At 32.3% G+C, this 26,520-nt stretch overlaps 1 protein-coding gene across 2 annotated transcripts; it reads left to right on the top strand.

Moving 5' to 3' along the window:
* The first annotated feature begins 5,489 nt into the window (after window positions 1-5,489).
* On the top strand, window positions 5,490-22,938 carry LOC130657137 (kanadaptin-like). Of its 2 annotated transcripts, none has more exons than XM_057460102.1 (17): window positions 5,490-5,598; window positions 5,866-5,910; window positions 6,772-6,853; window positions 11,591-12,319; window positions 12,505-12,715; window positions 13,000-13,110; window positions 14,005-14,074; window positions 14,703-14,842; window positions 15,069-15,158; window positions 15,802-15,881; window positions 16,655-16,724; window positions 17,067-17,182; window positions 17,268-17,332; window positions 19,260-19,303; window positions 19,557-19,723; window positions 20,096-20,219; window positions 21,836-22,938. In XM_057460102.1, exons 3-17 carry the CDS (start codon window positions 6,851-6,853, stop codon window positions 21,883-21,885), a joined length of 2,070 nt encoding a protein of 689 aa, XP_057316085.1. In that variant the 5' UTR covers window positions 5,490-5,598; window positions 5,866-5,910; window positions 6,772-6,850; the 3' UTR covers window positions 21,886-22,938. The 2 variants fall into 2 exon arrangements, with proteins under 2 accessions (XP_057316085.1, XP_057316086.1); XM_057460103.1 differs by lacking the exon at window positions 5,490-5,598 and adding an exon at window positions 5,648-5,706.
* Window positions 22,939-26,520: the final 3,582 nt, after the last annotated feature.

The raw sequence follows: 26,520 nt of genomic DNA, 5'->3' as shown, positions 1-26,520 counted from the left end.
TGATCACACATTCTACAGATATTCTATTATAAAAAGCACCTTAACAAATATTTTTTTAAAAGCTTCTGTTAATATGGAATGTATATAACATTCTACGCTTTCTGTAACCATATACATACAATGACAATTATAAGACAACCTGTTTTTAAACTTTATCACAAAAATTAACTAGAGTAATAGGTGCTTTAATGATTTTTCCCACACAAATATATTTCTTTATTCATTTTTTACAATTAGTGAACCCCTAGTTTTGTTTGATGTTATTGCAGTTCTATTCACAAATTTTCTCACTAACCATCAACATTATTTTACTGCCTATTCTGTAATCACTGCATAAAGCTTGTGTTTAAGTCTTACTTGCGAAGCAATCCATAGTTCAAAACCACATAAGAAACCATGCTTTTAGTAGAGACGGAGATTTTCAGTCTTGCAGTCTGCAGGTGCCTGGGTACTTAAAGCAACAATTACCGACCCACCCGGGCCAAGATGTAGTGATATTAATAATTCATTCATATAATTTATTGTGTTTTTTCTTGCATCAACTTAACAAGCCTGTTTGGTTAGACTGGCAGGGATTATTCTAGGAATTATAGCTACTAACGTTTTTACCGACCTTATACCAAGTTAAACTAAATCAAAAGAAATTATTAAAACGTTTTAAAAAAAAATATTATTTAATCAGCAACTCAAAATAAAAGCACAAACACGATTTATTTATTCTGTGTTTTAATAAAACCACGTGCTTCTATGGCCATTATTGCAGCATCAAAAACACGCCTTAAAAAACTTAAAAAAAACATTTTAGCATAAACGACGAAATGAGATTTCTTTTGAAATTAACTTTTAAAAATTTGTTTCTCTAATATAATTCTAATTAGCTTTAAAAATATTTTCTTTTTAATATTGTAAACATGGATTGATGTGCAGCAGTAGGATGTAAAAATTACAGAGCAAAAAATCAAAAATTTATTTTTTGTTAAGCTGTCAAAGGATAAAAAGCTTGCTGCAGAATTAAAAGCAAAAATGAAGCAGGAAGATCTTCCTCAGCTAGTTTATCTTTGCAAAAACCATTTTGAAAGTCACTGTTTGGATAAGTTGACACAACCTGCAAGAAAAGGAAGTTGGTAATGGATGCAATCAAAACGTTATTTGAGCATTGTGAAACCAAAACGGAAAGTGTGAAGATTAAATACCGTCAAGTAAGTGCAGTACGTAATATTAATTATAATTCTTATAATTCAGCTTTCTTAATTTTGTTTAATTTTTTAAGATGATGAAATATCTAGTTGACTGACTGATGTGGAAGATATTGATGTGGAAGATGTTGAGGCAGAAGAAATCAATTTCAATTTTGATGTATTTATGTGTGCCAGGTGGTTTAAATAACAGTAAAATTGCCCATGTCGAAACGAAAATAGAACCCTGCTGTCAGCTTAATTATGGAACACAATTCAACTTTAAGGCGACAACAACTGCTTCAATTTGATTTTAGACTGAAACAAAGCAAAAAAAACAAGGGGATTCTAAACACAAATCAGCCAGTAGAATATCAACGTAGAAAGCATTCTATAAGTACTTGGTCTCTGTGACGTCAATTATGCAGTTATTATGAACTTCAAAATTTAAGAAGAAGCGCGAGCATGATAAAGTCGCATGAAGCGAGTTATAGCACAAAATCTGAAAGTTTATTTACAATTTTTTGAAAGTCATTTTCTTAAATAATTATATAAATGGAACAAGGTAGGTAGCATCATTAAAATGTCGAAAGCACCCTATAATAGTGTCCTGAAAGGGAAAATTTAATGATTTTGTGTTTTAGCTAAAACAGCCTTTCAAACAACTTCATTTTAGGGACCATCAGCAGCCACACACACACTGCGCAGACACCATTTGGATTATAAATAAGTTAAAATTATAGAATAATTTCACAGTAACAAATAATTTATATATTTCCACTTTCCAGAGCACACAATATGTTATAGTGTATTTACTTTCCCTATACATGAATGTCTAAATTACTTGATTTCACTTCTTACTGCATGCTATGATATGATAGCTATTCTTAGCCTTAAATCTCTAGGATCTACCATCTATATTATAATACCTGTATACATTTTTAATGCAGAATAGTACCGTAAGTAGCAAGAACACGCACCAACCTGTGAATTTTTTAAGGACCACTAACAAGTGTTACTAATTTGACCAGTACAGAAACTTTACTAAAAGAAAATTTATACATCTAGTTTACTACACTTTGTGTTTTTATTAGGAACAGCATATGCAGCATATGGCGCCGTAGATTAGTGGTTATAGCTTGTGATGCCGTAGATTAGTGGTTATAGCTTTCGTACTTTGTGTGAGAAACCGGGTTTGATTCCTCTTGATGGTAATTCAGCATGGGCGAGTGAATGTTACCATAGCCCCGGGTTGACCCAAGCCATGTGAGGGAAATTGGGAAAATGGAACACTGTGTGGGCCGTTGGATGTTGCCGAGAGTTGTCTAGTAGAGTGCGGGCCATAGTTGGGTCTGCGTAGCTCAAAATGAGCATTAAATACTCTAGGACTCTCCATCTAAGCCATGGACCCTCCTGGAAATAATAGACAGGGTATATCCCTGGATATTTGTGAGGCTAGCCATGTAAAATATGCACATCATCAGGGTGTAGCTATAAATAATAGCTATAAATAATAGCTTTCTAGTGGCCCCCAGTGGAAACAATCCACTAACTATAGGTTTTTGTGATTTTCTGGGCTAGCCACTTTAAATATTTATTATTATTATTATTATATTATTAGAGCTAGCTAGCTATACCCTATCTTTTAGAGCTATATACAATCCAATATATACAACTTTCTTGTATTTTAACTAATAAAGAACATTTAGCTAGAGAAAACAAAATAAAAGACAAACGCAAGAAGAAAAGAACGGTTTCAGTTTCTTTCATTTTGGTTCAGTCAAAACAAGCTGTAAATTCACCGCCTCCAAATAAAGACTATTTCGTGTCACTTGTTACACCGTTACAAACCATATTCATAATGGTAACTTTGCTGTTGACGAACGAACGTTTGATGATATTTTTGCCTTTTGTCATACCCACAACTTTGTTGGGTTTTTTTTCGCTTTTTCTTTTGCACATAGACTTTTAAATTACCAATATCACCTAGTGCCACTAAATTCACCTAGAGCCCCGCTTCATGACTGTCCGTCCCAAAAACCTCTTTCTACTACATCTGTGTGCTCTGGCAACTAGAAGAGATGGGTGTCCACTGTGAGACACAGTTTTCAGAAGAATTTTTCTTTGAATTGAATATAATGTTGAATTAATTTTTTTTTTATCAAAAACCATTTATGGTTGAATCTAAGAAAAAGTCACATTTTTGTAAATATAGTTTTTAAAAAAGAAAACAATATAGCTAAAAATCTAGCAAATTAATTCTCATTCTCCTTTTTCGATGATTCCAAGTCCTTTAAGGTTAATACAGCGTAATCAATTTCTTTTGCATTAGAATCCTTTTTGAGGATAGCGATGTGGCCCTGTTCTGCCCAGATTGTAAAAACGGCCTGTTTTTAACCAGGACAGCCAGATTATGTACGCATGGCCCAATTATGTTTTTACTGCCCTGATTATGTTGTGGTGACCGTATTATCAATGCTGATATAATGTCTGACTAGGCAGAATGTGATTGGAATTTTCTTTGAACACCATAGAAAACAAGAGGCAAAGCTGCAAACACCTTTTCAAATTAAATTGGCAGTTTTCCTCAAAAACCGCTTGCATTTTCCCTCAACCAAACTCGCCCAGAGAATTCCCGAAATACAATTCCTTGTAGCATAGTGGACAATAGTTGGAAGGCGCTTGGGGAGCAATTAGTTAATAAAGTTTATATATATGTTATTTATTAAGTAAATTTTGTCAAAAACCATCAAAAGCATTCCTTTTAAAACTTTGCCACCACATAATAAGTTTATTTTAATTTTTATATTTTTTTGAATCATTGGTGTATGTTTTTTTTCTTTTTCAAGCATTTTTCGGGTCTTTGCATATCTGCATCTTCGTATGAAAACTAGGCTTAGCGAAAAAGAAGTCTCAACGTAATTCTTAGTATAAACTCCTCTTGTGAGTACATTTCAACATAATATACTTTGAAGTAACTAAATTTCACAGATGGGTGGGTCCATTGTTATTTTTTGCAGAAATTGAATTATGGGGACAACCTAAATTATTTGTTTTGCGGGAATTAAGTTTGGTGAAACGTTATTAAACTTGCTAGTTCTTAAAAAACTTAAAAATATCTTAAAAGCATCCTATAATAACATGTGTAACTAATTGAATCTCTCTTGAAGTTTTAATAGAAATTGAAAAGAATGGATAATATCCATATACCAAATTGCTAAAAATAATTGGAGCAGTGCCTTTCAAAATGGGTGTGGCACACCACCTGCTGTAAATTATGGAATTTTCTTTTTTTCATGTTCTGATCCAAAATGATAAAAAGTGAGCTACTGGGAGTTTCAGGGTAATACCATTTATGTTTCCAGAGTTATTAACGAAAGTGTACCAGGTAGGACATTTCTGCCCCCTTCGTCCTGGATAGGTTTAAAAACAGGGTATTCCCTGTAAAAAAACGTATTTTGTGATGCTTGTTTCGTTAGAACTTTTTATTATCGTTAAAATAAATATTGCTAAGGTAGTAATACAAGAAAAAATGCAATTTTGATATTGTGAATTTGTGTATCTAATTCATTTTATATTGTGAGTTTGCAAAAATAGATCAACATTCCCGATCCCTTAATTTGATTGCTGAAACATGCAAGTTTATTGCACAAAAAGCCAGTCAAAGCAACAACAACGACTTTGAAATCTTTATGGAGGTATTAATTACCTTCTTAAAACTAGTAACAGTATTTTATAAGAAATATATACAGTTTCTTGTATTGTCTCTGTTCCCAAGTCAAAACAAACTTTCGATTTACTGATACTTTTATTTATTTTACAGATCACTGCTAAAAAGAATACTGAAGGAATTTTTTTTAGATACTGAAAATAAAAAAATAGTAAATTCATCATAAAAAAGTAATTATTCATAAACAGGTTGTCTAAACATCTATGTGGTTCTAAAGTGTGTATAATTTCTCAAAAGTTAAAAAGTAAATCATTAGGCCACCATTGTAAATATGTTATATGTGTGGCCTCTGACTGACCCATTTTCTTTACAATAAACCTGAGTCAGTAAGTTGGAAAAAACCTGCCTTAAGTAAAGTACCAAAAACAGTAACCTTATTTCATATCACAAAGGCTACATGCTGCATAAGATTCAAAGAGATCTCTAGGTATAATGTTTACATAAATATGGTTAAATTATGTTGAAAAGCTTATGCAGTTGTTTAATCAGCTTTTTTTAAATTTTTTGGAAAAGCTATTCATTGTAAATATATATGATGAAAATGTCAAGGTTTACTATGAAATCATATTATGTATAGCATAGAAGTGTAATGAGAAAGACTATCCTAAAAGGTTTCCTTGTTGCAGAAGTACTTGCTGTTATTGGTAGCTATCGTGTTTGGCATTCTATGAACACAAGCCAAGGTTTGAAAATGTAACTTTTTAAAAATTCTCTTAGCTGTATTAAGCTTGGGCAAATAGATAATGAAAAAATTAATGAAAAGAAAAGCTGACATCAGAGCAGAGATAGAAAAATGGAACTGTATATACGTTATTATAACTATATACATAAATATGTTAAATTGACCAGAGTTATGCTATAATTGCCTTGTAACTTATGGTGTGCTATTTTTTTTTATTTTTACTTTTTTATGCAGAGTGCATTTTTACATCCTTTATGTGCATAGTCCTTTTAATATAGAGTATCGTCATTGGATGCACATAAATCATCCATCAGTATTAGCAGGTATGTTGCTCTCACCAACTGAGTAATAAAACTAGGAATTAATATAATAAAAATACTGAGTTTTTACAAAGATGTTGTTTCTTATTAAAACAGCATTGCAAACACACACACAAAAAAAAGAATATACAGTGTAAATGATGCAATGTGTTCTGACTTGTTAAAACATATTCAGGAGGTTTTACAACCAGTATATAATTTAAAACTTTTGCTCACTGTTTTTAAGCTCTTCAAAATTTGTTCTAATACAATAACCAGAAGCAAAGAATTGCTGAAAGACTATTTTTTTCTTATAGTATGCTTCTTGCACTTCAAAATAACCTGGTCATTACAAGAAAATCTTTACCATGGTTCATTTTAGTATTTTAGAGGATATAATATTAAAGTGATTTTTGCATCCTATAGAGAAATGAAAAGTTTTTTTTTTAAAAAAAAATTAAAAATATTTTTTTATTCTATGTTTTTAAGAGATTAAAATATTTCCATTTGACTTTACTGATAATGTAATAAGATAGTAAGCATTTATTACTTGAAATATCTTACAAACTGACATGGTGTTTAAACTTTTAATCAGTGGAGATTTAAACTGTTGATGATATTTTGACATATGTAAAAGTTTATAGTTTAAGAATGATCTTATCTTTATAGGTAGAAATTGTAATATCAGCATTTTTTCAAAACTAATGACATAAGTTCACAGATTTTAAATGTTTAAATCTTAAAATAACTTGAGAATGAGATTTTAAAAAAATTCTAAAGGATTCGATAAACAACTTTTTATTCTCCGCACCATATAAAAATATCATTTGCAATGCAGAAGTCCAAGGTCATTCAGGCAGTAAACATTTCCATCCATATCTTTAGGCTTTTACAAAAGTGCAGATTTGGTTGGTTACGGTGAAATAAAAGAGAAGGATTACACAGCCTGGAATGTAAAATAGTCATGGTAAGACTCAAAACTGTTTTATACACCTGTTTACAGCCAGGTGATTTTATTTTTGTAGCACATGACCAAACTTTTAAACCACCTCTTAATTCGATTTTTGTAGGAACTTTCACTTTTAGAATAAAAATGTATATAGCATATTGAATACTGTCATTATACCTAGTGATTGAATTTTGAAACTTCTATTAATGTAATCTTTTTTAACATAATCTGTTGTAACCATTTTCATTATTTAATAATGTATATATATAATGTATATTTTTATAAATTTCATTTCTCTTATCCGTCTGTTCTTGAGTGGAAATGTATCTAAGCTCAAATGGAAATCTTTAAAGTTAAATAATAAGAATGAAGAAAAAGCCTTTTTTAAAATTGCAACAAAATTTTTGAAAAACTTTTTATCTTGTAATTTAAATTAAGAATCCATTGAAAAAATCCGAAAGTAATTTATGTAAATGCGAAAATTTCATCTAACAAATACACAGAAGATAAGTCGCAAATGAGTTTCTAAAATAAATCTTGATCCTTGTTAGCATATCTCCACAATTCCGCCATGCAAGATGAAAAGTGGGATTTTTTTACTCCAAATGATGGTAATGTTGATTTAACTTGCCTCCAGTGTCCTTCAATTTTATTTGTATGATCTCCGTTACAGTTAACAAATTCAACTGAGTGGTTAACTTTTAAATGTTCAAAATCTAATTCACTTATAATATCATACGGTTTCCAAAAATCTGAAACTATACTTGTACCAGGCAGGATCAAATTTTTTATTATAGGTATCAGTGTTTTTTTGTCTCTCTTTTCTACCACTACAAGAAAGTTCTTTCGCAATTCTTCTTGTATACCACCAAAAACCCACTGTCCATCTACACGATGGCTCCTGTGGTATTTATGCTTTCCAAACTTACTCTCGTCAATTTGAACTTGTACACCTTTACCACCAATCTTTGATGAATTTTTGAAGAGTAATACTTCACACGTTTCTCGGAAAAACATATCCCACTCAACAGCAGTAAAACTTGATATGCACATTTGTTTGGCTATTTGATTTTGATCGATACCAGTGGTCTACCAATACGTCATTTCAATCACCTCTTCTATCGTCAAATTTGACTTTTCAAACCAGCTACCTTTGCGAATTGACATTTCAATAAAATGACCATTCTTTTGGCAACGCCATCTAATTCCATTTGAACTTTGGCACTTAGACAAGTTCATGTCATTGCTACATTTATCATATTTTTTTTGTTTGATTAACAAATTGTTCTCTTTGGTATTCGTGATGTTTGTGATTAAAGTATTTGTGTGTTGTAAATGCTGTTTTATCGGATGAGCGGATAAAACGATCATAACTGTTATTTAAAGATCCAAATTGTGTTGACTTGTCATGACTAACACTATTGACACCACATTGTGTCGCCCGGCTTCTTAATCTTAAAATAATTTAATCAGAAATTAATCAACTCCTTTGCAAATTTTTGAAATTATTGTATCAAAGAATATATGTAGATTTGAAGAACGAATAATGAATCGTTAAATTGTAATATAATTATAAAATAATAGAAAATGTACTTACTATGGTCCCTTCTGTAATTTCTCAGGCAGAGTATTTGTCATTCATGATACACAGAAAAGCTTATGTCGGATAATGGGAAGTTAATAAATTCCCTACATTGCATGATTTTAGCTACTCTTGCAGTGTTAAAAGATTCACCAAAAACACATGACTTGTCTTCAGAAACTTTTTTTACAATTACTCATATTAATCATACAGAAAATAAGAAAACGTGACTAAATTTAAGCAATACAAATAATAGTAAAAACATGCTGAACACAACTCAAATGTTACGCAAATTTCCGACAGTGTTTACACTTTTTCATGTACAAGCAATTTTTTATAAGAAACAGAAAACATTTTATCTGATGTTAACTGTTGTTATTTTTCTCTAGCATTTTTTGCCTCGGCACATCTGTATAAAATTTTTCAATCAAGTAGAATAAGTTTTATTAAAATTTACAATTTTAAACCCGATTAACTTTGTTATAAGCTATATATTTTGGTGTTGATAAATTTGTAAACTTTTTTATAAGTAAGAATGACTTATTCTATGGATATAGAAAAAGGATTATTTGAAAAATTTTTGCTAATGAATTTCAAGATTAATAGACTTGATAATCCGATCCGTAATACAAGCAGGATGTTTGGCGAGCCTTTTTGCTTCATATTCACTTTCTTGTAACCAATTTTTTATTTCGGATGGCAAGTCCCTAAATTCTTTTTTAACGAATACTTTTGATGATTTTGACGACCCAACTGCTTTTACACTAACCAAACGACCAATGTCTTTGTTAACAAAGTTTTCTATAAACTTAACAAATTCTTGGGATAGTAAACCGCGAAATCTTTTTGATGTACTTTGTTTGAAGGATCTGTATGTGACGAAGGCACCCGAGCTTTTTTATATTCGTCAGAAGTTGGGGCACATTTAACTTATGGTGTTCGGCTGGTACTAACCAATTCTGTAATATGCTAATCTGGACAATATTTTCATAAATGAGATAAATAAATGTCTATAAAAAGATCATAAATGCAAATTTGCTGTAACTTAATTATAAAATATTTAAAAGACTAATTGTAAAAAATAATTCTTTCTGTTCATTAATTGATTCAAGATACATTATGGCACATTCCAATGTTTGCAAGAAAATAGTTTCTGGTAGACATGTAAATTCAACTTCATTAAAAAGGGCATTATAAAAGTATTCCACTGTGTGTAGAGCGACCGCTACTTTTGGAATTAACTCTGGTTTTTTAGATTTGCTGGTTGGTCTGCCGTGTAAAAGATCGTTGTTTAGATTGGTCAAAAACTGTGTCTTCATGTTGTCGTACAATCTATACAAATTGGTAAAAAAAATTTAAAGAGGGGGAAATAAAATTAAAGAAAAGGAAGAAGAGATTATTTATCATGCCATATTTAAAGTTTAAAATTATTAAAAATCTTCTTACTTTAACGTATTTTCGTCAAAATAGAATATTGTATTATCTATGTGTACATAGTTGGCATAAATATCCTTGATATCAATGGTTGTTGAAGATTGTTGGGCTATTTGCTGTTCTTTGGGCATCGGACGGTATGAACGAGGTGTTGTAATTAAAAATCGGTCCAAAAATCCATTACCTTTATCCTTCAAGGACAAAATAAAAGCAATGCTTTTTATTTGTGTCGCCCCTTAAAAAAAAGGATTTAATACGTGTGCATATGTTTAAAAACTTTTGTAATCACAAGAATTGATTTTGTTTAAAGGCAACCCTATTCATCAGCCTTTATGGTGTATATTTTTGCTTCACGTTTTGGAAGGAGATAAAAAGTTAGATTACGAACCAACTAATCGCATCTGCGTATACCGTAAATAACGGATTAAGGTCCCGGGCCGCTTATTTACAATTATTTCCCTAACCCCGGGACACTTATTTGACAGGGGGGCGTATTGAGCATGGGGCGCTTAATCCGTCATTTACGGTATGCATTGCATAAGGAGAAAAGAGAAAAGAATAAATAAATAATTACCTAATATGCACAATGCGCAATTTTCAGGTATATATCTCTTATTTTCAGTACTGAATTGAATAGACAAATTTCTCCATTAAAGATTTTCGACAGAATCGCCATATCCCCAGTGTAATTCTCATCGTTTTTTTTTTTTCAATATTTTGTACAAGTATTCCTGTATTTCGGCATTTACAATGTATGCACTTTTTCTTGTACAGAGGCACTTTGTCAAGCCAGATGTGGTGGTGTTAGATATAATGTCCGTATCTTCTTGCATAGGCTTTAATCGTTGATTAACTGCCATTTTAATAGCGGGCGACTTTCCTTTAGACAGCTGTCCAACATACGAGAAAAATGTGTTAAGGTTAATGCTATAACCATTTCTTATTTCAATCGAACCTTGATTTTTAGCGGTCAAATAATTAGCTGTAGTTATTACGGAAGCAAGAACATATTCAATGTAGTACCTGCAGCTGTTGCTTTATTGTTAAGATATGTAAACAATTGTTCGGATAGCACGTTTTCATACTTGACGTCATGATTAATAAATCTTGAGTTTAATTCGGCCCAAACTTCTTCAGGTTGTGAGTTAATAATTGATTTTGAAGAATACATCATAAAAGATATGGGCGATAGATATGCGAAGCTGTTTGTTACAAGAATGACTGTTTTAATAAACGGTTGTTATTTTTAACGTCGGATACGATGTTGTGGCATTGCGCGAAGCAACAAATTAAAAGACACGTAGGCGCTAACGTAATAGTGTTGAAGACGTGTATTAAATTTAAGTTACTATTTGAAGGGGATATTCTAAAGTTTAGCTATCCATTTTTCTCAAAATTTTAGGGCCTATGGGCCCATACTATTTTCATGAATTATTCTGAAAGCAGAAGTATTAAAAAGTGTAACTACCGCAATTTAAACTCTACTTACATAACCTAGGCAGGCAGCAATATGCAGCCTACTGGCTGGAGAAAATTTGTGAGTTGATGCTTTTTGCAACTTTGAAAATTGCCTGAAAAAGTGCCATTATCTCAATTTTCTGTCAAAGGATTACAGGTAACCTTAAAAACAGGGCCCCATCAGTAAGTTTAAAAACAGCCACTAAATGTGAAATAATTTAACAGTAACATGAAAAATTGTCTAATGAATTTTATAAGTCTTTGCTGTTCCTTATTTTCAGATGGATGTAGAAGAAGATACAAAATGTTTAGATAATAATGTGAAAAATATGGTTAAAGGAGAGACAGAAGCCGATAAAAATCCAAGTTCTCAGGGACCAGAAAAAAGTGATGTATTCTTGATACCTGAAGAATCAATTGTTGGCAACAGAGAAGCAAAAAACAAAGAAGAAGATCAGTTTGCAATACCATCTCTTCCTGTTTATAAGTTTGTGAAACCACAATCCAAGTCAATTGCAAATAATTCTAATAAAATTGAAGTGGATAAAACTGATTCGGTCGATAAGCAGACAAAATCAATAACAGAAAATATATGTGTGGAAAAAAAAGATAGTAAAGAAAGTAAAGACATTAATAACCCTGGGTTGCAGTACACAGAGCCTGCCTGGGCTGGACCACCTGATAATGAAAATAAATATGCCTTGACAGTGTTAAAAGATGGTGTTGTCAAGGATAACATAGATCTATCAAGAAAATCTTTGTTGACATTTGGACGATTGGATGATTGTGATGTGTTAGTTGAACATCCGTCCTGTTCTAGATTTCATGCATTATTGCAGTATTGTGTAATTGAAAAGGATAAAAGGAAGAAGGGTTATTATTTATTTGATTTGGGTAGTACACATGGAACCTATTTGAACAAGGAAAAGCTTCGACCAAAAGTGTACACTAGAATAAGAGTTGGTTACCAGATAAAATTTGGAGGAAGCACAAGACTATATATTGTTGAGGTTTGTAAATTTAAGGGTTTAGCACTGAGATTTAACATTTTAAACTTTTTACGAGTGTTTTTCATGTTCTGAACAATATGAAAGTACTTTTTAAAGAGCATTATGTTTCAATAGAAACAAGCTGGAACTGTTTTCTATGTCTATACTGAAATATATTAAGTTTTTCTAAAAATTTTTTATTTCAGGGTCCAGAAGAAGATCAAGAAGAAGAAGTAGATTTGGATGCGCTTCGAGAGAAGCGTAGACAATATGAGCAACTACAAATGGAGAAAAAACACAAACTGAAACAAAAAAATAAACCCAACAAAGGTGCTGCTTCTGGCAACAAGGAAATTGAAAAAGATGGTGAAGATAATAATGATGATAAAGAAGACGATGGAGCAACATGGGGATTTGGTAAGATTTAGGGCATATTTCATCTTTTTCTGGTTCATGAAGACACAATTAAGTTTACTGTGTTGCATAGGAATACCCTTGCTCCAGAAAAGTCCCTAAATTGTGTGTCATTTAAAATCTTGGAAAGTGTTTAATTTTTAATGTTTATTCTGGATGTTTACACACTGTGTTCGTTGAAAGCTGTTTTTAAAGAATTCTTACATGTGGAGATTCCATCTTATCTTTGTTAGATAAGATGGGATCTCTGTTACACGTTTCTGAATTTTGGTTTGTTGTGCGTTTAGGTGAGGATGCACAAGATGAAGGCTTGGACTTGAAAGAATTGTTTGAAAAGAAAAAAAATATTGAAGTGAAAGATCCCAAGAAATCTTTAAGAGGTTTCTTTGAAAGGGAGGGTAAGTTTTCTGGAAAAAAATAGGTTTTTCGGAAAGTGTCCGCAAACATTTTTTAAAGCAAATGTTTCCATGTTCATGTATTAAACTTTCTCAAAACTGACAGTTAAAGAAAATCTATTTCCAGTCAGTTCTGCTGTAATAATAGTCTAGTAAACTAAACTCATTATTTTTCCCTTTTTGATAAGTGAAGGGAAAAAAGAGAGTTTACCTTGGCAGTTTATATTTTAATTGATAGCTGATTTCAAAATCAAAAATATTAGCCACTTAAATTTCAAGGCATCATTTTTAAATATTTGTTTGAAAAAAATTCCATATATGTCTTTTTTACATGTGTTTTGTAATCAAGCTACAGACACAAATGGAGGAATAAATGATTTTTACTAACAAAGTTAATTTGTAATTTCAGAAAATATTTATACCTAGTTCACACTTTTGAACACCCATAAAGAAGGTGAAGCATTAATGGTGTCAAAACAGGAGTCTCAAATTTTTTGATTTGCTTTTTGAGTCCTTTATTTAATGATTTTGTAGTGGCAACCTAAACCACAAGTTGCACCTGAACTTTTTGGTAAAGCAACAATATGCACATATTTAAGTAGCTTAAAAATTGAGTTCAAGTGGTGATTTTAGCTGTTGTGGCTATTATTTAGCCTGTTATTAATAAAATAAGTGTGTTCCTTGTAACAATTATTTTTTTAACTGAGACATTGTTTCTAATTTATGGTAAAAGAAGATAAAATGGCCTGTACAACCTTTCTACTATATGGCTACATGGGAATTATTTTACTTCTTATTGCTTAGCAGACTATGGCTAGACATGCACGTTGTTAAACCAACTTAAATTTTTTGTTTTACATTTGACACTCAGTGGTTTATAAACTTTTTTTTGTTAAGGTATTGAATTTGAATATGAGATGTCGGAACGTGGAAGTGGTACTAGAACAACCCATTTAGCTCAAGTAAGGTAAGATGCGTTAATACATGGGTGATCCGCTAAAGTTTTCATTTTGAAAAATAACCTTAACTAAATAAGTTTTTAGGACCTATTTTTTAAATTTTTCCGTAATTAATTTTTTCTTAATTAAAGAAATTTAGCTAAAAAATAATTTTACCATTATTTTTTAATTTTTGCAATTTTTTTTGTTACTTTAAGAAGATGCGAACTGTAATAATATGTTAACCATATCATAGAACTACCAAAGATTTTAACACGGTGTAATTGCACTTTATAATTTTTTTTATGTTTTCTTTTTCGGTTACTACTTGAAATTAGAAATATGAAGAAGATTGTGTTTTGTCATACATAATTTATGTTTAAAAGCCATCATTTATATGCTCGTGATAGTATTGTGCGGGTAACGTGCGTCACATCGCAATGTCAAGCTACATTTTTTGATACTGTAGCCCATTTAAGACAAGTCATTTTTAATAATAAGTCCTGACAAAGTGCCTTTTTAACTTCGCAAAAAACTAGTACTCACAAAAATTAATCCATAATGAAATGTTGAAAAATTGCAACAGACTTCATCTTACTTTGAGTGTTTAAGTAAAATTTCATTTAAATCAGTCTTTAATAACCATTGTTTATTTAGACTTCCAATTGAGACATCAGAAGGGAGTGAAGTTGTTGCAGAGGGAAGTGGGACGACTAAAAAAGATGCTGTTTTAGCATGCGCTACAGAAGCTTGTCGATTAATACAGGCTTATGACATGCTGCAAAATCAGTGCCGAGGTATTCAATAATGATCTCTTCATTTTGCTAGCTTTTTTGGATAACCATTATATCATAAAAGTGATTAGTGTACCACATTTCCCTGTTATCAACAGATGCTGAAACCTTAATACAGTACACTGTGTTGGTGATTGGTTTTAAGAAAAAAAAGGGCTAGGACAATCATCTAATCTATCATGTACCAAAAATCATACCTATGTATATCCTTGTATTTATGTTGTTATAGAAGATCAACGTGTGAAGCGTCAGCGTGAACTTGAGGCGAATGATTTTTATGACTCAGATGACGATTCCTATTTAGACAGAACGGGATCAAGTAAGAGAGAGAGTTAATCTTTCTTTAATATAATAAAAATGTGTGTAGCTATGTATTGGCTGTATTGGATAGCAGGTTGTTTCTAATGATTATTTTTTTAATCAGTATCTATGGTAATAATTGTCTATTTTGTTAACTGCAGTATGTCTTTAAATGTTATCACTTTTTTTTCTAATTTTTGTAAAAAAGCATGAGATTCTTATATGAGAAACTTTATTCTTTGAAAGTTACTACTGTCCTGAGAAAGTTACTACTGTCCTGAAAGTCCTGAGAATTGCAGTTAAAGGCCTAGGAATCCTTGCATTTTATTTCTATTTGATATCGAAAAATGTTGTCAAATTTCTATTTAAAATTTGTGTGGTACTATGTTATAAAATTCACGTGGCAATTATCAAGAAAAAATGCTGTTTTCTCACCTGCCTATAATTCAAAACGTGTGACCTCTCCATGCATCCTCATAGTCCTGGCTCATTTTTTTATTAACACTACTTTTTTACCATATTTTTTTTTCTTTTTAAAAAAGCAAATTACTTTTTATATGTGGGGATTCGTATGGCCAGCAACATCTTCTATGCAGACACACTGTAAACTGAACGATTTACCTGGTATTCATTCTGCGTTACTTAAAATTACAATGTTTTAGTTGAAAAGAAAAGATTGCAGAGGAAAGTTCGTGCTGGCCAGAAAGAAGAAAAACAAAAAGTAGATACCCATGATTCTCTAGTAAGTTGACGCACTGCTTGTAATGTATGTTTTAAAATGTTATGTAAAGTACACAGAGGATATTGGAAACAGTTTTTTTTATAAACGTTGAGCTATTTTGCAGTCTGTAATGTGCTTTTTAAAACTTAGCCTAAATGTTTTGAGAGTATTATCATTATTTATACCACATCGTTAAGAATATAATAAGTAGCTGATTTAGTCTAAAATTTTCTTTGCAAATACTTCTTTTAAACATTTTGATGAAAACAGTACTTTTTATTCATTATTTAGTCAAAATCTATAATTTCTGTAATAATTTTATAGACTTTTTTTAAAAAAGAAGTAGCTATTAGATAAAAAGTATTAGCTAATTCCATTACGTTTTGTGTAAAATCACCAAACAATAACTTCCAGTTGAATATCTCCTTTTCTACTCAAGTTTACTTCCTGATTTAAGGGACAGTCAATCATGACTATTATTACCACCACAGTTTAATCGGATTAGATATTTTGTCATCTTGAATATTGTAATCGCTTAACTAAAACATAAAAGTGGAACATGAAAGTAAAACAGAAGATATATATCATTGTAGCCAAAACATTTTAAATTACCATGAGCTTAATAAACACAACCGGAAAAGAGTTAAAGAAAGCAATATTTGGTGTAATATGTCCACAAGTGATTTTTTTGTCTTTTGTGGGAACCGAGAAATGACATTGGCACACCGAAAATGCTCCACAGATAGTAATTTCATTTGTCTCTGGCGTTTTTATTTGGGTTTTTCTTTCTGTAGAAAGAGAAATTAAAAACTGCTGAGGAAGAAATGGAAAGCCTGGAAAAGAAATTACAATTAGCTAAAGCAGGTAACGCTTGTTACGTTGCTGTCTGTACCACATAAATTTCGTAAAATAAGTTGTATCTAAGGATAATAGATTTTATAAAAGTAGTATTATCCACTCCAAACTATTGTAACTCTTTACTGTGAAATTTTTGGCATTGTTTGTCACAATGTGCGCGAATGATCATTATGTTTAGTTAGGTGGAAACGTTTCTTCTTGTTTATAGTCAAGCGGAAGAAGTCGCATATATGTTTTAGCTAAGAAATCTAACTGTAATAATATGGCTTTGTGTGATTATATTATTATTATTCCGCATTGAGATGGACTTGTCTGCAGGTATGTTATCTGAAATTGTTCTTCTTTTAGCTGAAGATGCGGCAGGCGATGGCGACAGTTTGGATGCATACATGTCTACAATGAAACATAGTATGGATAACTCCACCAAGTTAAAAGTACGACGACAACTTGTGGAATTAAAAAAGGTAATTACATTTTTTTTTTAGTAATTGACAATTCTCCCCAAATTCCTCTCAATAACAGTCAATCCTTAAAAATTATGTTTCTCAGGAAATCACGAATCTGAAGAATTTGGTTGAAAAAACAAAGCCTGCTCTCCTGCCTGCTCTAATTAAGTATGTATCTTTTTATTAAGTGATTGGATTAGTAGCTGAATGAGTGAACAAATAAATAAATTAAATAATTAACAATTAAATGAGTGCGTTAGGTGGGCATGTGTTCAAAACCTTAATATATTGAATGATTAAAGAATGGAAATTTTGCTAACTATTGGAGCAACTTTACGATGGCGGCAATATTTGTCGTAATCATCAACATGGCATGTCATGTAAACTTTCAAACGTTATTCAAAATGTTTGTTTACATACATTGAGCTTGTTTTACCAATTAAATAAAAAAAATAGGCCGGATGATGACGAACTATAACAACTGTTGTCTTAGGAACAACATTTGTACGTGGTTGTGTTCTGGTCTATGCCAGTCATTAACTTGTAAAAGCATATGGGAATAACTTATTAATTTTTTAAATTAGGTGTACTCCCCTTTCGTTGTTGTTTTGAAATTCATGTCTTATAGGATTATCTTCCCTGCTTGCGAATTATATACCGTTCTATGTGTCCTAAACGAGTAGAATGTGTTATAATGTATATGAGTAGATAACATATGTTGGTTGCTATAGCAGGTTTCGTTGGATAGTCTAATTAACAACGAAACAGAATGAAAGATTAATAAATAAATAAATAAATAAATAAATAAATAAATAAATAAATAAATAAATAAATAAATAAATAAATAAATAAATAAATAAATAAATAAATAAATAAATTAACAAATTAATAAATTAATAAATTAATAAATTAATAAATTAATAAATAAATAAATAAATAAATAAATAAATAAATAAATAAATAAATAAGATCAGATGCGTGAGTCATACATGGGTCAGTAAAACTTATTTAATAGAAGAAAAAATGTGATAAATGTGCATGTGTCGAGACTACACCTTCTTTTTGCACAGATAGAAAAATTAAATGTGTCAGCAATAAAGATAGAGATTACGGAGGCATTTATTGGGCGGAACACGTGATACATTATTCACCTATCCTTAATAGTTCCTTAAGTATTATTGACTGAGTTTTTCTAATTCTATTTTCATGAATGTTTCAACACGTGTAGTATTTATCCTACCTATAATTGTGGACAAAATGTGATGAAACATCCAAAAAGTATAAGTATTTTGTCAAATATTACTGAGACTGCACCGGCATACACTCATCCCCCTTGGCAATATTGGATTCAAGTGGTGCAAATTATTCCAATTAAAGCAACATCTTTCGGGCAACCTGGGACAACATTAAAATGGCGGGAAGGCGGATTTTGGCAGGCGTGTTAATAATTTTGTCCGCCATGCGCGATATATATTTAGTAGCTAGTTTTTCTCAAAACAGCAGGCTACTTTTTTTTCCAGTCACCATGAATGCATATTATATGGAGTTCTTGCTCTGCATACAGTATGATATGCACACTCCTAAGTAGTTGTGACACTTCTACACAAGTGCTTTAGACTGAAAACAAATCTTTGTGATAAAGCGACATAATAAATATTTAGTATTGATAAATGCTATCCTCTGAAACCACTATGCGGGTAATATTTATTTAAAATTATACTACCCGTATACGTCTTTCTGTCACGCAAAATGGTACCGTAAGTAGCGAGCGACGCAATGCGGTATAAAAAGAACGGGCAAACCTGTGGAGTTTTCTACGGGCCACCGATTATTCTATGTTACATGTTCAGAGAACATGTTGCACTTGAACTACCAAGTGTAAACACAGGTGTATATTGGTACACAAATATATTTGGGATTTAAATAAGGTGTAACAGTATACGCTTGAGATTTTAATGTTTTCCTTTATGTTAGTGTATAGCAGTGTACACTTGCATATACAGTTGGCCGCGTTTGCGTGTTGTCATTTGTTAATTAAATTCCATTATCATCTCGATCAATATATTTTTGGTTAGTCTTTCAATCTCTTTTTTAGCAATACGACGTCTAAAGTTCAAGTTACACCCTTTCTTCGAACAGGTATACAAATATGTGGCTTCAACTGATAAACAGGAAAACCAGAAATCTATTAAATGTACATGAAATCTATTATTTCTTAGCGAAGGAGAGGCAAACGAAAAAATATTTTGTGGCTGCCAGAAAATAATTTTAAGCGAGAGAAAAAAATTTATGACTAATGACTACTGTAATAAGAATTAATAGACGTAGAATTAGATTTAGGGTCAGATTTAGGAATCCAAGTTCCGTTCCGTGAATTTCACATTTTTTTCAGATATAACATCTTTGAAGCAAGGTGGGCATTCCCTGACAACAAAAATAAAAGAACCTATAAATGGTAACTTAACTATTTCCAAACAGGATAACCCAGCAGAAAAATCGGGAAAACAAGATGAAAACAAAGAAGTGAAAAACTCAACTACAGAAGACAATCACTTGGAAGTATGTTTATATTCATTGATAGAAAGTATTGCCTAAAAGATATGTACTTTTTAGAGGAAACACTGTGAACTGGTGCTGTTAAAAATTTCTTATCTCTTCCTTACCGCATTTTTGCTCCTCTACTTTTGTTTATGCCAATCAACGGCTAACCAATGAATGAGTCTGTGAAATACGAAAACTTAAGTAACTTTAACCCGATGAATAAACATAACGTCCATAGAAAGGATTGCATTCTTATTCAATTTTCAATCGAGAGCGCAAAAAACACACAGATTAAGGTAAGTTAACATGCCAAGGCGAACGAGGCTGGTCTTGAATATAAAGCAAGGTTTTTTAAGTTGTTTTTAGAAAAATACGTTTTTTTTAATTTAGCCTCCATCCAAGAAAAAGAAAAAAAAGAAGAAGCGAGTATACGGTGCGCCTATGGAGCAAGATACTAGTGATGAGATGCGAACGGGAGGAGAAAAAGATTTTGTGGAGTGGATGCCACCAGAAAGTGAGTGTTATTGACAGATTGTAATAAAGCTTTATGTGGACATACTAATTTCTTTAGAAAGTTTGACAAATTGACGCAAGGCAACTATCCAGAATTTATGATAATTTATCATTTATCTAAATATATCTGGAGAGGAGGTAAATTTTACAAAGTAATGTTTTGGCTGTAAACGAATACTTTTCACTGAGGAGTCAAAACAAAAGACTATTATTCTTAGCCAAGGTCTGTTCAACTAAAGTTTCGGGTAAATTATATACTGTTGATACTGGCTTTATTTATAGATATGACCTCATACAGCGATCACCAATTGTGCGTCCTCTTCTTAATTTTACCGCTTATTGCTACCAGCATGGCGCGTCTGTTGAATGTTATTTTTCTTATTTATTAAATAGCTTTTCTCGATCAACACGTTATTGCAATTAATATTTCTAACAATATTTTGTGGCGAAAGTAAAGTTTGCTGCCGGTGTACACTGAACGTTTGAAAGCGTCCTAACGATCTACTTTAAAAGCTGAACTTTCCTGAAATTTTTTAATTTAACATACGAATGAGGAAAAGTAAACGATATGCGAGGACAAAAATTTGCGGCATAAGTATTCGTGATGGGTAAAAATATTTAAAAGCTTAAACGCATTCTTATCAAGCTTAAATTGACGATTGCATAAAAAACTTTTGTTGAAACACGCTTTTCTATAAACAACATAGAAACAACATAAGTAAAACATCCTTTAATTACTAAGCAACAGCCCTTCCTGAAGTATAATAGTATAAAAAGAGTGGACTTTAAAAACGCAATTCCAAAGCAATTATGCAATTTTGACGTGAACCACGTGATAAATCTAAATCTTGATTTTGATTGGACCAACTTAACAACGAACACGTGAATTTGATCTTTTCAAGTTGAATGTCAACAAACTACTACACCGAGCCTCAGCTAAAATTTTGTGTTACTTGTAAAAAGTCAGTATTTTTTTGCTTTATACTATACTAGCATTAAAACACTTTTGCAAATTTGAAACATTTCGCGAATAAAGATTTTTAGAATTTTTAAAAGAGAAAACTTCGCGAAAGTTTGTGTCCACGAAAGTTGGTCTCTTCACATTTCTGATGCAAGCGCAAGTGCAAGCAACATGCGCATGCGCAATGTTAATTTTAAAGATCTGACGCAATCGGAAGAGGTTCACACTAGACCGTGAAATCTCAACGAAACATGAAACATAAGGCGTAGGAATTATATTTGGCTGTTTTTTGTTATAATAACTTAAAAATACTTGCGTTTTCTAGTTCACAAAAAAATTATGCTGCAAACGTAGACGCAAGAATATCAAAACCTTTTGATATCTTGCGTTTGCGTTTAGTTTGCGTAACAGTGTGAACCAGTATATTGCTGACGCTCAGTGATACTCGCACGCACAAATAAAACATTTGTCTCAAAAATATTAAATTGCGTTGGTTAAAAACGGTATTTTCACGTTACGTACAAAAAACCTAATTTGAAAACTTTTATGTTGGATCATCTTCTGAGAAGGATTGCAGTGTGCTGAATTATCATCCGCACTTAATATATAAAAAACTTATTTCTTCATTCTAATTTAAAACCACCTTACTTTTCTAGATCAAACAGGTGATGGAAGGACAGCCTTGAATGACAAGTTAGGCTACTAATAATACTATCCTTAGATGTGATCTCAAGTGCTGGTGAATGATGGACTAATAGACTTTAGTAGAACGATCCCGTGAATCCAAACCGGATTAGCCAAGATTACGAACAAAATGAAATCGTCATTAATCGTACAAAAGAACAAATACCGTATGATTAATCCCTTGTTGAATTAACCTGACGTTATCTGATCATCTTTGAAATTCTATTAAAACAGAAAGAAAGTTTATTACACGTACAATTATCACGCTATGGTTACTGCATGACGCAAGAATTTTGTGTGTTGTTATTGTATGACTGTTGTAAACATCTCGAAAAAAACAATATACGTTATCTAGTTATATTTTTTTAAATTGGACCACGTTAAGAAGCGGCCATGTGTAAAAAAGAAATTTTAGACAAGCGCCCTTATCTTGGACAAAAGGGAGTAATTATTCGGAAAAGCATTCAGTAAAACTGCGGATGTAAGTCTAGGGATTTAGATTTAGATTTTGGAGGGATAGTAACTGAATGGAGGGATAGTAACTGAATGGAGGGATAGTAACTGAATGGAGGGATAGTAACTGAATGGAGGGATAGTAACTGAATGGAGGGATAGTACACGCAACAATATTTGCGTTGATAATCAACTTAATGAATAGAGTATCAGCAACAATAATAAATCCTGAAAGTAATCAAGCCCGTATAAAAATCGGTTATCGCACATATTTCGGGTTTCTCCCATTTGTGGAATGATGGTACAAAGTAGCGATGCGGTTACTATTTTGAACATAGATGACAGGTATTGTTACTGTAAAGAAATCCGTCCGTTGTGCATATGACACAATTGCTGTTTCTTGCAAAAAAAGTCGCGCGAAAATACTAACTTCTTATTTCGTTGCATGAAGAATTGATGGTCGCGGAATTCTTTCATTTCAACGGATATGCGAAAAAATCGACTGCACAAAAACTGACTAGATTTAAGATTGTAAATAATCAAAAAAATAATAGGTATGCGTAAACCCAATATAGCTAAACTTGTAAACGCCAATACACCTTTCCCGAGACCATGAGTCATACTTTTTTTAAACTCGTAAAATATAAATACCATATTTGAATTCAGCATAGTTTGTTTAATTTATGTGTAAAAGTTTAACTTGATACGCCAACAGAAAGTGCTATTTTGAGGAGATATATATCACAGTTAAAGTCTTCTTAATGCTCAAGTTACCATGTCCCGCCTCGTTTTCAAAAAAAGGTTGGACATGCCACAAATCTTTAAATTAGAATAGCAAGTTGTTTACTTGCTGCATTGTTTCGAAATTTTCTTTGTTTATGACATTTTTGATAAGGAATTCAAATCTGTTGTCCGTTTTTCATAAAACTCAACAGAAAAAGTTGCGGCACATCAAAAGAATAAGTCTCGGGAAAGGTGTATAGGCTATGCAAATATCAAATCGAAGTTAAATTTTTTATGAAATCTCAATCTTTAAAGTACCGGTCCCGCAAATATTCAGGCAAAAACAGTTCCGCAGTTGACTGCCATAGCTCTTGAGGATTATAAAAAAGGGCTTTTAGAAAAATGCACTGACCCAAAGGCTTCCTATGGATTAACCTCTCCAAAAGGTTAAGGGCCCCTTTCCAGAAAAAAAAATTTAATAATTGACCATCTTTATAAAGCCTCATTGGGCGTCTAATAGAATATACAAATAGGGCGTTTGTGTTTGATGATTTCAAAAGGAACTGAACATTAAAATACAGTAAATTCATGCGTTCCAGTTTAATTTTAAGATGTTCATGGTTTATATAAAAAGTATGACTTTAATGTTTGTACATAGAGGAATAAAAATAATTTTGTGGCTAAGCCAATATGTTTATCAAGTGCTGATCTCGAACAAGCCCTCCTGCATTCAATTGAGCATTTTCAGTACATAGGATAAAGATAGTGTCATTAAAAACCGACTGTGGCTACGGGCACATCAAATAGCGAGTAATTCAAAGACGGGCGACCCCGTGGATTGTTCCATGGGTTAACGAATAGTCCTTAAAGGTACTGTCCGATTAAAAAACAATATCTTTTCTTTTGTTTTATTAAGTATCAAAAATAACGAAGATTGCACTCTTAAACAACAAAGATTTATCCAATACTTAGCACCATCGTTTGTTTGTTTTGATCTTGCTGCACTAGCCTACCATCTTCACGAACTTTCGAACGCGGCAAAAGGACTGGGTCAATTCATTATTCAGAACATTTTTGCTTGTGACGTAGTTACCTGGCTTCTTATTAGGCGAACCCCCCCCCCCCCCTCCCGACTTGCGCATCGAACGACTAAATGTTTATTTATAATTTTTTTCCTTTGTTTAAAAAAGTTCTTCATGAAGATAGCAATGAATGAAAATAATTCGCAGGTTCTAGGATTTCAATTCGAGCCGGAAAGAACAGCGAATGATGAGCTAGTTCCGACTTTTCAAGACGTGACGAACATAACATTGGAAACCTTCTTGCTCCTACTCCTAAATGTGAGAGGATGCCCTCTGAAGTGTAGAATGTTTTTGCTGTCACGAGACAGACTCTCAGTCTTTTTCAGGAATATTTGAGTAGGTGTGCGATGATTCGCACGTGTAAATCAAGTAACGCGTGCGATGTAAAACGCACGTGCAAAGAATGTTACGCCTACGATACGGGCTCCGAGGTTATTTTTGTTGCGCATTCATTTTGCGGTAGAAAAGTGGGGGACGTTTTAAATCGTGAACCCCAAACACGATGATCGAGCGTCTACTGGTATAGCGACTCTCTCAATCTTAACTTCCTTTTCTACATGTCCGAAATAGTATGCATGACTATACTGTCATTTTTATATTTATTGTTTATTTTTCACAAGCAAATAGGCAAAAATATGCTTTGTTTTCAAATTAAAAAAAATCTTTATCCACGTGGCTTAAATAAAACTTCAAAATTCATTCAAAAAGTTCAGCTACACTTTAACAAAATTTTTACAGAAAAACATTTATACCGCCCGTGGGTTTCGGTTTTACAGGCATAAAGAAAAAATCCATTAAATTCGGACCTGCTATGGTTTCCAATTATTTTGTCAAATGAAGAAATCATCTACAATTAAATCCATGATAAAATGTCTATTCCGCCTGTAAGTGCAGTTTTGCAGACTTGCTTCATCCGTGCTCCGTCGGCGTTCACCTCCGCATTAGTTAAGAACCGCATGGCTGGATTTCTTGTGTAAGACCTGGTTACCAACGACGAAGGGGCCAGGAAAAAGAGATTTATGTCTACGTAGTTCTTTTAACTAAGTCAGGAGTCGGTGAATTAGCTAGGATGGTCAGGTTGGCTATGAATAGGCTTGCTCGTGGATTAAAAGGACCAGGACTATTCAATAATTTTTGAGATCTATGGATTTTATAGGTTGATTTTGAAAACTCAATATTTATTTTTCAGGCGTGCGATTAATCACACGCCTGAAACGATTTAGGCGTGTGCCAAGGCGTGCGCGTGCGATCGCACGCCTCTCCTGAAAAAGACTTGACTCTATTAAATATTTTCAATTACATGGTATAAAAGTTTCTACTCCTTCATGAGTAATTCTTAGATGCGAGTGTGATTGAGTAATATTGTAATATTTTTCAGATAAAAAATGTATTACGGAACACGAAGAATTCCGAGCGGTGGTTTTATTGAAGAGTACGCTGTGAACATCTTTGGTGGCACTCCATGACAGAGAGTTTCGAACGACCACCTAGTTACCAGCCCCCACTCACCTCCTTAACATCCTTTTCTTTCCTCCGTTGAGATATTTCTCTGACTTTTGGTTTTTCCTTATACGGAAGATTTTTTTTTGGATCCTTGAGCAGCGAAAAAAAAATTTTATCCTGTTTTTTCGACTGTTGTTAGTGCAATTCACAACAGCGCACCACGACATTATTCTGCCTCTCAACCTTATTGAATGTGCGATCTGAGTCTAATCTCTCTGTGGCGGGACATCTAGTGAAGAGGAAACTAATTTTTAATTATTGATTGGTTGTCTTTAGAGTAGCTGAAACAACTATGCAACCCTAAGGCTAAAGTCATATTGAACTTCAAGTTTTATTAGCGAAAGCTTCTTACTTAGGTTCGTACAGAATTAGCACAGTGTGTGTTTACCTTAAGGTCTAGACACATCTCTCGCCTTCGATTTTTTAATTCCATATGAATAATTCATAAAAAGCGGTCTTTCACAATTCAGGGGGTAAAATTACCAAAATTTTTAAACATATAATAAAATATCAGCCCTGGCCCACGTTTTATCTATTTTGGTCAGTTCGGCGCGCTCCAGGTAAATACGTCACACGCGACATATTATTTCAGCCTCGCTTTAGTGCCTATCATCCGCCATCCATATAAACAATCGAAGTGAGAGACCGCATGCTTTTTTGTAAACAAGAATGAGATGTTGTTCAGTTGGTGTTAGGAAAGAAAACAAATAATTATTTAATTATTTTATAGAAATTAGTTCCAAATAAGAATTTTTTGTCAAAATTTTAGTTGATTTTTAATCGGACAGTACCTTTAATAATATTAGTGGATGGAAATCTAATAATTATGAGAAGGATTAGAGAAAGATTTTGTCCAATCATATGAGTTATGAAATTATATATAGAAAACATGTAAC

The sequence above is a fragment of the Hydractinia symbiolongicarpus genome, chromosome 9 (genome assembly GCF_029227915.1).
Source record: "Hydractinia symbiolongicarpus strain clone_291-10 chromosome 9, HSymV2.1, whole genome shotgun sequence".
NCBI classification, from domain to species: domain Eukaryota; kingdom Metazoa; phylum Cnidaria; class Hydrozoa; order Anthoathecata; family Hydractiniidae; genus Hydractinia; species Hydractinia symbiolongicarpus.
The sequence above is the reverse complement of the archived record's forward strand: the minus strand, read 5'-3'. Positions and strand labels throughout refer to the sequence as shown.

Excerpts from the sequence above, each read along its gene's own strand:
- LOC130657137 (XM_057460102.1), top strand. Across the intron at positions 19,724-20,095 it reads CAGAAGACAATCACTTGGAA|CCTCCATCCAAGAAAAAGAA; the intron begins GTATGTTTATAT and ends TTTTTAATTTAG. Across the intron at positions 20,220-21,835 it reads GGAGTGGATGCCACCAGAAA|ATCAAACAGGTGATGGAAGG; the intron begins GTGAGTGTTATT and ends TTACTTTTCTAG.